Here is a 12425-nt window from a genome sequence, read left to right on the forward strand (position 1 = left end):
TCACAGTCGTCATCTTGACTTAACATAGTTGGTCAGTAGAGTAGAGCCAACGGCAAAATAACGGGAACGGGTTCGGTTTGGACATTAAATCAAACGAGGGCAAACGCACCGAGCGTGGAAGCGGCGACACACGCAACGTTAGGCTATAACGTAAGTCTACATCTGTATTTGCTATTGTGCAACTTATGGGAGTGTTGGTGATAGTTTCCTTGTTGGAAAGATGTGGAACATCATCAAAAGTATTTGGGAAGAACTACTGGGCGGTGCACTCTGCAGCCCAACACTCAAGATGTTTGGTTCTGGGCTGTGGTTTATATTTATTAATGCAGCTGAATAACCCAGACTGCGCAGTCAAAAAGATTAGTTTTTATTACTCTTTTCCGTTTCGACAGTGTAAATATTGCAGATTATATCAGGAAAAAATACAGTTTTTCCATAACGTAGCCTATCATTGATCTCATTACTCATTAGTAGGTATCATAGATACTAACAATAGTTAATTTAAGCACTGTTAACTGTGAGTTGATAGGGAAGCCTAAACTAGTATTTTTTAACAAGCTTTATGTGCTCCCTTTATAATAAAATGAAATGAATATCAAAGCCCAGCACTTGTTGCATAAGTCATTTAGGAAACATCCTGTGTGGAAGTCCCTTTCTGCAGCCTCACAGTGGGCGACTGCTGCAAGTTACAGGGAAGATGATGAAAGGGCAATTGTCCCAAATCTAACCCTCTGCCCAAACATGGAAAGGCTTTGCACCATATTGCAGGAATAATGAATAATGTTTCCTTGTAATCTAACCTTGGACAATACTCCTTTAGTCTACTGTCAGCTTTGCTATCTATCTGTTATTTCAGCTGCTCTTGAAGGGTTTATGGGTGACAATGTGTCCTCTTACAAACTAGCAATCACCAATTCACACAAGTGCAATTCTTTAGCTACACGCTTCATTTTAATCTCCAGAATAATGTCTTAGATATTTACCCCTTTTGTGGCCCTGACATGTTTGTATCCCACAGAGAATGGGATACAAACATTTGTCCCATTGTATCTGGCCCTGTTAATGTGTGCATGTCCCTCTGTCTTAGGCTGGCATCATCTGCTTCCATTTCCTGGCATCTGCAGATGCAGGAGTAGCCAGTGGAGAACTGAAATCAAAGAAGCAGCAGAGAGACAGGGATGAAGATGCTCTCCATGTTCCTCCTGGACCTCCTGATCCATCCCATTAGCTCAATTTAGTTTTTTTTTTTTCAAGACTAGACTGTGGAAAAGTTGCTAACGCACATTTTTTTATTACCTCTTGCTTGTTGTCTGTCATCTGGCATCTTTGCAGAACACCAATACTTGCTACCACTCTTTTATAGACAGACGGTTATTAGTTTATTGAAATCATGGCAAACATGTGCCCGTATGGCCGCTTTACCCACGCCGTGGTGCGGGGCATCCCAGAGACCTTTGGGAAAGCAGTGGGAGATGGTGGTAAGAACGGGGAGACCTCTGTGGACCTGGCCAAAGCTCAGCGTCAGTTCGGTTGCCTGACAGGAGCCCTAAGGCAGAAGGTGGGCCTGCAGCTGATCGAGATCCCCCCTGACCCCGAGCTGCCAGAGAGCTGGAGGATAGAGGATGTGGCAGTCATCCAGGGAGACACAGCGCTCATCACCAGGCCCTTCAAACAGCAGAGACGCAGTGAGGTAACACAGTGGAGAAGAAACTGGTCTTAGTTTAGCGATTTCTGCACCCTATCCTCTGATGATGCACTTAATCTTGCTTTGTGTGATAAAGGGTAGTAAGAAGTAGCCATTAGTTTCAGTTCTTATTAGTATGGTTTGAGAATGAACTTGCAGCAGATACTTCACTTGTTTAGAGGGAATTTAGTTGCCTTTTGTTTTTAAGTTTCATCCATGTCTCATGGTCCAAAAGATCCTTGTTGATACTCGTTTGTGCATTATGTATTATATGCCTGAGAATTGAGAGTAGACTACGGAAAACAACCTTTTTAATACAAGAGACGACCAAACTCAAATCCCCCTTATCATGCCGTCCATGTTTTCTTTTGTTGTTTTTATGTTGGATTTTGCAAAGCAATATAATGCTTTTTGCCAATCGAGTTGACTTGGGTCTTGGATGTCAGAGGTTCATTAAAACTTTATTTTTGGGGTCTGCAATTTCAGAATCATTTCCCTAAAAAATCCTGCAAAGAATGATGAAATTTGGTACTAATTATAGGGGGGAAAGCGGTAGAAAATGGTACATGACATCCAATTAATAATTGGTTATGCTTTATTTTACAGGTCTGTAATGCAAGTTCAAGTGGAAAGAACTGTATAATTCGGTCCTAATTGTAGATGAAATAGGAATTTCATTAATAGAACAGCTTAATTGTTCATTTGTTACTGGAAAGTTTATTCTTCATATTTTTGTCTACCTACCTACTTATTTTCTCTAAAATTAGAATGTACCAAATTGCATAGTTCTTTGGAGGAAACAGACCCATTACAGAGGTTCCTTGAGTGCACCAATATCAAAAATCATTAATGTTTGTGCTTTGGAACTTGTTAGGCAGTAATGTGAAGTTTTTTTGTGTGATATATATATATAATACAGTATATAGATAAATGGATAGTACAAACTGTAATGCGTAATGCATACACAGTCAACTTCTCATACTGAATGAAGTTGAGCATGAATGTGTTGCTCATGTTACTTGCTTCTCTTTGCTCCTCATCTCTCCAGGTGGAGGCAGTGAGGAGGGTGGTGTCAGAGCTGAACCTGACTGTGGTGGAGATGGGGGCCAAGGAGGGGGACTCTGGAGGGGCCACGCTGGAGGGCAGTGACGTCCTCTTCACAGGGAGGGAGTTCTTTGTTGGCATCTCCTCCCACACCAATCATAGAGGGGCTGAAGTGCTGGCAGACACTTTCAGGGTAAGAGGCATGGAGATAAGATGTAGCAGTGGCAGAATCTCTACATGAAGCAGACAGAGTACTTTTTTATACTGTTTTTTGCTTGGGGTCTTTTGTCATGAATGCATACGTCTGTAAGTAATAAAGGGTGTTAAAATGGGATGATGTACCTGAAAAACACTGCCAGTTTAATATGTTGCATGTATTGGTTATGGTATGAACTTCTGGCTCTTCTTAGTGCCAAGATGCTTGTCAGAAAATAAACCCAGCTGCCAAAGTGAGCAGGTGGCCATTTGCTGTGTTGCATTTGGGGAATTATAGTCTGTAAACAGTGATGAATGAGGTCGTTCTATTGGCCAAATAATGGAGGCCACACAGCGGGGCCCTCCGGCTCGACACGACCCACCTATAACTATTGATTCCTCCACTTTTCTTAAGTGCATTTTACGCACTTTGCTACTAAAACACACACACTTTGAGTGTGTGTGTGTGTGTGTGTGTGTGTGTGTGTGTGTGTGGTATGAATTAGTGTAGGTGGGAGGGCTCATGAGGTCAGAACGAGGGATGAAAGAGGACAACCATTTACACCCACTATATTGTGTTTCAAAATTGGTAACACTAGCATTTTGCATGCTATACATTGTCATTCATAAAATTCAATATTTTACAAGTGCTTTTTTACATATTTATAGCCACGTATTTATCATTGTAATAATAACACTAAGTGGCAGTTATAGTGCAGCCTCAGCTAGAATCAAATATTTGTATTTTTAGCCAGGGAAGGCAGTGTTGGTTGGTTAGTCCACCACTTTGGTCCAGACTGAAATATCTCAACTATTTGATGGATTTCCATGAGATTTGGTACAGATATTCATGGCGCCCAGAGGATGAATCCTGCTGACTTTGGTGATCCTCTGACTTTTCCTCTAGTGCCACTATGAGGTTGAAGTTTGTGGTTTTCAGTGAAATGTCTATTGGATGGAATGCTATGACATTTAGTACACACATTCATGTCCCCCTTCAATATGGAATTGTAATCACTTTGGTGATTCTCTGAAATTTCATCAGGTAACATTTTTAATTTGTCCAACACTTTGGTTTATGGCCAAATACCTTCCAAACAACAATACCATCAGCGTCTGCTGTAATGTGTGTTTAGTGCCAGTTAAGCATGCTAAGAAACTAAACTAAGATGGTGAACATGGAAACATATGTGCTGAACCTCCACATGTTAGCATTGTCATTGTCAGATGATTGTTAGCTTGCTGACATTAACATTTAACTCAAAGCACCACTGTGCCTAAGTACAGCTTCACATAGCTCCTGGCATGACTGTAGACTGTCCTGTAATTATAGCTATTTATTTGACAATACTGATGTTGGACACACAGACGTATCATTTTCATTGAGGTCATTTATGACACCAAAACATTATTTTAATTAGGATTTCACCTCTGTTTTTTGAGGCTGTCTGGTATTATTGTACAGCAGCCACAGTACATTAAACAAAAGACCATTTTCATGTTGAAAACATCCCTACTATTTAAATGGGTACTGTGTTTCCATCAAATGTTATTCTTGACAAGATGGAAAAGGCTCAGTGACAATTCTTAGACCATGGGACAAAAAACTTGAAATTTAAAAAAACTTGTCTGTAAAACTTTCAGATTGGTCAGGCAGCAGGCTGTTACACTGCATGTTTTACAGACTAGCATCACAAAGAAATGTTATTCAATCTCCTTTTAATGCAGTTAAAGAAAAAAATATTCACCAGCTTTGGTCAGAGATGAGCTAAAATGAGTTAAACCTTTTGACCTCCATCGGTTCAGGACTTTGCTGTTTCCACCGTCCCCGTCTGTGGTGGAGCCCGTTTGAGAAACATCTGCTCCATGGGAGGTCCAGACACAATCATCATCAGCAACAGTGATGGAGCCAAGAAGACACTCCGGGTAAGTGTATGTGTGTGTATGTGGTGTTAATAAATACAAAATAATATGCGTTATCTTTAAAGGAATAGTTTGAAATGTTTAGGGAGTACCCTTACTCGCTTTCTCACTTTCCCAAAATGTGAAACTATTCCTTTAACCTCAAACTAATGTGTTCAGCCTTCATGCAAATTCACCAACACTGCAGCTAATATGTTACTTTAAAATGTACAACAGCCTCATAAGTGATGAAAAAAATTATTATATATATATATATATATTATTTTCTATAAAAATTCCAGAATGTGTTTTTGAATTCTGGATGAAGATTTGAGATTTGATTTTAATGATGAATATATTTGTATACTTTTTATATTCAAAAATATATGCAGTTAAATTAAGATGTTGTCATGAATATCCAAATCATTTATTAGCCAGGCCCTAGCACCTCTTTCCAGTCAATATTGACATTATTATCTATCATACATAGTTCCTGTTTCCCGCCTCTCTGTCCTAACGTGAACTGCTGAGGTCATAATAATAGCACTAATGTTGCCTTTGAGTCTGTGTGTAATGCTGGGAGTGGTCTGCAATACGTGTGTGTGGAGCAGTCAGGGCGGTGCACAGTAATATTAAGTGTGTGTTTGTCTCCAGATGATGGAACAGCTGACTGATCACCACTATGAAGTGCTTACTGTTCCAGAGGAATCAGCAGCAAACTGCATCTACATCAAAGGTCCGTCTAAACTGGACTTCCTGCTCCACCGGCCTGCAGAGGAATGTCCTGACAGCGTCTCTGTGAGTACAGCTGAGGATTTGGATTTTTTTATTGCAGACTTCTATTGCAGGTTCAAAAAGAGTCTCATCTTTGTTAAATTAAAGGATCATGGCAGCAGCATTTTAATTCGTCTTTGGCAATTTAATATTGCACTACCCTAAAGCTGTGAGTATCACAGGATATGTTGACCTATGCAGCTTGTCCTTTTTAAAAAAAAATCTGTCTCCTGGCTTTAGGTCCCTAGTTTAGGTTAAGCTCCCAAAAACACTGGATCCTACAGTTCCACAATGCAACTCAACATACTTTTACTGCCTGGTAAACACCCACATCTGTCAACCTCCAAATAGACTAAAAATATTTGAAGGCTCAAATCCAATCCAGGATAATCCTGAAAACATAATCAGGAACTGTTTTCACAGGTTAAGCAGTGCTAACCACATCAAGTAAACTGATCGTTATGTGTAGAATCAGTGGATACACTATTTATACGTCAAAACGTAGATATACTTGTCTCCTTTCAGCCAATGTCTCATTTAAGTAATGGGAATATATACATTTGGCTCAGTGAGCCTCCAAATGACAAGAGCCACAAGCATTCCTTCATTGACAGCCCTCCTTAAACAACTTTGACATTTCTAGACCAGTATCAGCTTTTCAAATCGCTGATATGCCCACATTTTTTAACTTTATCCACACAAATTATATATCAATATGTTTGCAAATGCTTTCTGGTGGTCATTATATTTATACCACATACGTATTGTTTAGGCTTTTTTACTGACTTTTTTTCGACATACTATATATATATACCATGACTTTTTTACCACTTTTGTTTAATACGTTATTGGTATTATTCAACATTTCAATGAAATTCGTACTAATTAAAACCATTCCCACATTTCCAACTATTCTCACTACTTCACCTTCTTCTTACGCAATTATGCCAGCAATCCAGTTTAGTTTTAGCTTTTCAGCATTTTCTGCAGAAAATGCATTTTCTAGTTCTGTTATACAGAGCAGTAACAATCAAACTTACCCTAACTGACCCTTTAAGATATTAAACTTTAATGATTTCTGCTGGGAAATTTACATAAAGTGTATATGCCTACACATATCTCTGGTGCTGTATAGCAAACACACAGTGGTGGAGGAAGTAATCAGATCCTTATCTTGGGTAAAAGTAATAATACACTGTACTCCCATTACAAGTAAAAGTCCTGCATTTAAACATGTTTAATTAGGAAAAATGACCTCTGACTGTTATACTATATATTTGAGAAATCTTTTTACAAATATCAAAATGGTCATGAATTGACTTTTTGTTGTTTCAGCTCAACTTGTATATGTTAGGTAAAGTAGTTTTTCTTTTGTATGAAAGCATATTTTATAAGTTCCAATGTTTTGTATGTAAAACTGTAAATTAACTAAAGAAGTCAAATAACTATAGTGCAGTAAAAAGTACAATATTTCCCTTTGAAAAGTAGCAAGAAACGAAAATAGTGAAAAGTCACATGCCATCACTGCAAATGCAGTATTGGCTGTAATTTCATTTACAGGGCAGGTGGGACTCTGTAGTAGTTTAATAATTATGGCATGCATTAAACAAATTTATGTAAAGGAAGGCCCAAACCTGAAGGTAAGATACTTGTTTTCCTGAGGATTTAAATTCTCTACATTGAAATTACTTAATGACTGGTATACATTTTAGATGTCGGACAAAATCCAGTCTACATTAACAGTCCTTTCCCATCTTTTATTAACTAGTACAGTCTGTGATGAGTAAATTGTTCCCTCCCTCCTGTCTGCAGGCCTTCCAGAAGCTACAAGACTACACCCTCCTGCCTACAGCCTGCAGTGAGGCCTCCAAACTGGGAGCGTCCCTGTCCTCGCTCTGCCTCCTCATCAACAGAAAGCACACATATTTCTGAAAACACTTAACCATCAGTATGTACACAGCATTACCTGCACATGTTCATGGTGGGGTGAAGGGGGGGATTAATCAAACACTTTCCACAGATAAAAATTCCAGTCTATTTATTTCTAGGGACAACATTGACACACAGCATCTGTAACATCTGTTAACTGACTTACTGTAAGCCGATTCTCAGCACGTTAGTTTCCTCACAAAACCACTAAATTCTACTGTACTTAACTTGCTAAGACTTTTCCAGTTTCTGCAGCCCACCACTGAGCTGACAGAAATGTGAAATCAATGTTGGTACCAAGTTTGACTTTATAAGTTTAACGTTACCTGGATAAACAAAATAGAAATAACTAAGTTTAAAAGTGACACTTGCTTATTAACTGCTTACAACAACCAACAGAAAATGTAAGACACCAAGACCTGCAGATTAAACATGGTACCCAAATTCATGTCTGCAGATTTGTAACCATGTACATCACCTCTTGTCCACGATCAGTTGGTATCAATTTCAATCCTCTGAAGTTTAATCGACACTCAATTACAGGACGTGTAGCTGCTCAGTATAGAAATGCATTATTTTTAAAACCAATTGTTTTAGCTTTCTTGTGTGTGAATGTGTATTAGTTTAGTGAGGTCAGTAGTTGGCTTGTGTAATCTATGTCTGTTCACGAACCAAAACGTGTGTGTAGAAGTGCATAAAAATAAAGGACTCGCACCATCAGAAGAAATTTGACATTTATTTGTTAGAAAGTTTGTTGTTTAACGGTTGGATTTAGCAACTCTCTCCAACTCGTCCTTCTTCTTGATGGCGTAAGAGTTAGATGAACCCTGAAATTAGGAGAAATTGGCAATTTAATATACATCAATATAAACAGAGGACCAGAATTACAGACTGCATTGTTTCTCAAACCATTACAGGTTTTGAGCATCAGAAGGGTGCAATAATAGGAATTGTATTGTATTAATCAGAATCATGCTATAAGTGGATAAACTATTACCTTAGCTGCATTGATCAGCTCATCAGCCAGGCACTCAGCGATGGTCTTGATGTTCCTGAAAGCAGCTTCTCTTGCTCCTGTGCACAGCAGCCAGATGGCCTACAAGAGAGAGAGAGAGAGAGAGCAGCATGTTAGGGACTGACAACTTAACTTTGGTGGAATAAACACTGACTGGTAGTGTAATGTATCTGAGTTGGTGATTGACTGGGCCACAACAGACTACAGCCAATGAATAAGCAAAGATATTTCCTCTGCGAGCACTCTAGCACACCAGGACAACGGGAAGTATCCAGGCGTGACTCTAGCCTCGCTTAATGCACAGCATTTAACTATTACAGCAATTGCAAATAAAAGCAATATTTGGACTCAATTAATTTACCAGATACGTGAAAGCACAACACCTCATTTTGTTGTAATGCCACATTAAATCAAAGATTAGCCCCCACCTTTAAGAAAAACATGCATTTAATGCAAATGAGTGTGGTTACCTGGTTGACTCTGCGGAGGGGCGACACGTCCACAGCCTGCCTCCTGACGGTACCAGCACGGCCGATACGGGTGGAGTCCTCACGGGGTCCACTGTTGATGATGGCGTTCACCAAGACCTGGAGGGGATTCTGGGAACAACATTTAAAATAGTTTAGAAATTTCATTCAATGAACAAACATGTTGCAACATAACAGCAAGAAAGATATGACACTGGATACCAACGGAAACCTGGCATGAAGTGCAGGTAATCTGCTCAATGTTGTGGTATGCCAACAGTAATCATTTTAAGTAATGCTCTGGACTCTACTGTATTTCAGGTTTCACTTCAGTGACATCTGTTCAACAGTAACTTCTGCGATGTTCACTACAACTTAAGTACAAATCTGGGAATTTGACCATTTCAATTATACACAGATTGTAAAGGTATCATTAACAGTATAGTTTTACTTAGTTACTTTAATGGTGCCTGCTTTATAATTAACAGCTCATTTGTATTTCTCTCGTTTAGTTCGATCAGAAGAAGCATTTTTTCTAGCAGTACATACTGTTGGATCTGTGGGGACTTAAAACTAGATGAAAATCAATTAATGTAATCTGCTTTAAAAAAAAAAGTTCCTGTAAAAAAAATAATAAAAAAAAAAAAGGTAAAAACTACAAGTAGCTTGTGTATTATTGCAATGAAAACCTGACCCATAGGATCAGTTGGAGACTTAACTGTGCTTCACAGTTCACACTTTGCTGTAGCTCTTAATTGTATGCTGCCTTTTAAAAAATGTCAGTCTTGATCTGCCTTAAGCTTGAATTATGGTTCTGCTGAGGCTCCACGCAGAGCTTTCGCCGTAGCCTACGTTAAGTGGCCTGGTGTTTATACTTGTGTGTTGGTGTGTGCATAGAGTGAGGGCGCTTAGTTTCGGAGCAAGTACTGACTCTAGAGTCATGATGAGAGAAACAAAGTGTCTCCCCTGTGCTTTCTGACCAAGGTGGGAACAGGAAAAGTTAACCATATCCTTGATTTCATGTTTATGGAGAAAGAGAATCAGGTGTAGGGGGAAATGCAACGCTACCAAGCCATGGCCGAGCAGTGTTCATCGCCGCAACGTGTAGTTACAGCTTTTGAGAGCTGCACGTCAGGCTACGGCGTAGGTCCGTGTCTCCACGTACTTATGTAGCCACAGTGTAGATTTTACACACAAGTATAGTTCACGCTTTTAATCATGCTACACACACTAAACAAGAGTGAGAATTGTCATAGAGGTTAGTGGCGCATACCTCTCCTGTCAGCAGGTGGATGATCTCGAAGGCGTGCTTGACAATGCGCACGGTCATCAGCTTCTTGCCGTTGTTGCGGCCATGCATCATCATGGAGTTGGTCAGACGCTCCACGATGGGGCACTGGGCCTTACGGAAACGTTTGGCGGCATAACGTCCTCCAGAGTGTGGCAGGTACTTGGCGTACTTCTCTTTCACAGCAATGTAATCCTGCAGAGTACAGAGATGTTTTTAAACATCATGGTTTATACAGATTTTAACCCAGCATTGATGAGGTACAGTATGTATGAAGACTTGGTGTGTCTGAGTTGGTGATTGACTGGGCCACAACAGACTACAGCCAATGAATAAGCAAAGACATTTCCTCTACGAGCACTCTAGCACACCAGGACAACAGGGCAGTGTCTAGGCGTGACTCTAGCCTCGATAAACGCATCAAATACAAACAATTATATCAGCAAATAAAGTTAAAGTAAAAAAAGAAATTAAGATTTCTGTATCAATCATCAATTGACACAAGCAGCAACTGCCTCTTGCTGCTTACCTGCAGGGAGATGTCATTGATCTGGACATCGTCAGTGCTCCACTTCCCGAAGAGTTTGATCTCCGGGGACTCAGCCACAGCTGGGGCAGTCTCCCACTCAGTCACTGAGGATGAAAAAACAGGTGGTCACTTCATTTAGCAGTGTGTGCACTTCATCACTTTTGAAAAGATACATTTTAACTGAGTCCATTTATATATTAAAAAAAAAAAAAAAAAAAAAAAAAAAAAAAAAAAAGGGGCTGGGAAATATTAACCTTCACGTCACAGCAGGTTGTCTTATGTTAACAAATGAGGAACACAGTGGTTAGTGGTCTGGTTGATATTGATCACATTACGCAATACTGGATCTGTCATTGTCACATCAATTCTGAATATATTTGAACGTAACCTCAATTTAGATAGATATCTTAGCTACATTGCAAAGCTCAACCCGTTTTCATGCTAACCTACCCGAGGTTACGTAGCTACACACAATGATACAGATACCTAAATATCTCTCTTTAGCATAGAACACTTGAACATAACGTTATGATTCAATGTAAGGTCAGAACATCGCCGAAAACACGGCCACATTTTCACAGCAGGGCCCGAGTTGAAGCCTGCTTCTCTAAAGTTAACGTTAGTCAGGCTTACTGAGTGACCGTAAGCCTGACAAGCTAGCGAACGCCTGAACAGAAGTGGTAATTTATACTTTAAGAACGTGCCAATACTAAGTATACTATCGCAACATTTAGTGAAATAAAGTACTGAAATGTATTGAGGTAGCTAGCTGATTCACATGCCGCATCCACATGTGCTAAAAAGCTAGCCACATGCTAACACTAAGCGCCGTTTTGCTCGTATGGAAATTCTTAGTACAAATAAAACAATATTACGGAAAGCGGATATGCTTATTTCTTATTTCTCGGACAACGGGAGTCAGTACCGCTTCTAATTATCCAAGAATAACCTTTTTGAAGACATATGAAGCGAGCAAAAGGTGAATTTTTCACTCACTTGTGTCTGCCGTTCTGTACCACACTTCTCTGAGACGGAAAAGGGCCTTTTCGAGGCGCCGCGTGCAGATATCCGGTGAGCTGGTAGGTTTCTTCCGGTGCGCAAAACTTGAAGGGAATTGTAGTCTTTTCTTTTAGAATGGACTGACGCTAACAGTGTGTAGTTTGGATAAATAAATATGTTAAAGAAAATGCTTGTTTGTTTTTTAATGTTCTTAAAATGATTTTTTTATCCTTATTCTGCCATAGCACTGTACAATAATAATCATTTATTGATTGATATATAAGATAGACTATAAGATATATGTTTCATCTTTTCATTCTCCCAATATTCAAAACAATCATTTTTTCAAGTAGGTATCCGGCATAAATGTAATAACTATGGCAAAAAAATGAAAGCCTGATATTGATATTTAAGTTTACAATATTAAATGAATTTGAATCGAATAACTATAATGATATTGTAAGGCAATAATTGTGCATTATAAACATAAAATAATTGACATTTCTGACTTTTGATAAGTATCCCTTAAATTAAGTTAAAGAATTGCAGCAAAGATACAGTATATACCGACCAGTTGGAAAATAAAGTTGTCGTCAAAA

General features: G+C 39.1%; 2 protein-coding genes and 2 non-coding genes across 4 annotated transcripts; 1 reads left to right on the forward strand and 3 right to left on the reverse strand.

The window, feature by feature from the left end:
* ddah2 (DDAH family member 2, ADMA-independent) lies at positions 1 to 8602 on the forward strand. Its single transcript, XM_078267607.1, has 6 exons — positions 1 to 150; positions 1088 to 1690; positions 2733 to 2921; positions 4730 to 4849; positions 5480 to 5623; positions 7412 to 8602. Exons 2-6 carry the CDS (start codon positions 1391 to 1393, stop codon positions 7529 to 7531), a joined length of 873 nt encoding a protein of 290 aa, XP_078123733.1. The 5' UTR covers positions 1 to 150; positions 1088 to 1390; the 3' UTR covers positions 7532 to 8602.
* Positions 8246 to 11909, reverse strand: rps5 (ribosomal protein S5). The gene is made up of 6 exons (XM_078267609.1): positions 11824 to 11909; positions 10828 to 10931; positions 10284 to 10493; positions 9014 to 9142; positions 8526 to 8624; positions 8246 to 8355 (listed from the first exon to the last, which is right to left on the reverse strand). Coding segments are annotated over exons 1-6 (612 nt in total). The 5' UTR covers positions 11825 to 11909; the 3' UTR covers positions 8246 to 8286.
* Positions 8706 to 8837, reverse strand: LOC144529506 (small nucleolar RNA SNORA3/SNORA45 family). The gene has a single exon (XR_013503012.1). It is a non-coding gene; the product is annotated as a small nucleolar RNA SNORA3/SNORA45 family (small nucleolar RNA).
* On the reverse strand, positions 10579 to 10711 carry LOC144529487 (small nucleolar RNA SNORA3/SNORA45 family). Its single transcript, XR_013502994.1, has one exon. It is a non-coding gene; the product is annotated as a small nucleolar RNA SNORA3/SNORA45 family (small nucleolar RNA).
* Positions 11910 to 12425: the final 516 nt, after the last annotated feature.

The sequence above is a fragment of the Sander vitreus genome, chromosome 14 (assembly GCF_031162955.1).
Source record: "Sander vitreus isolate 19-12246 chromosome 14, sanVit1, whole genome shotgun sequence".
NCBI lineage: Eukaryota > Metazoa > Chordata > Actinopteri > Perciformes > Percidae > Sander > Sander vitreus.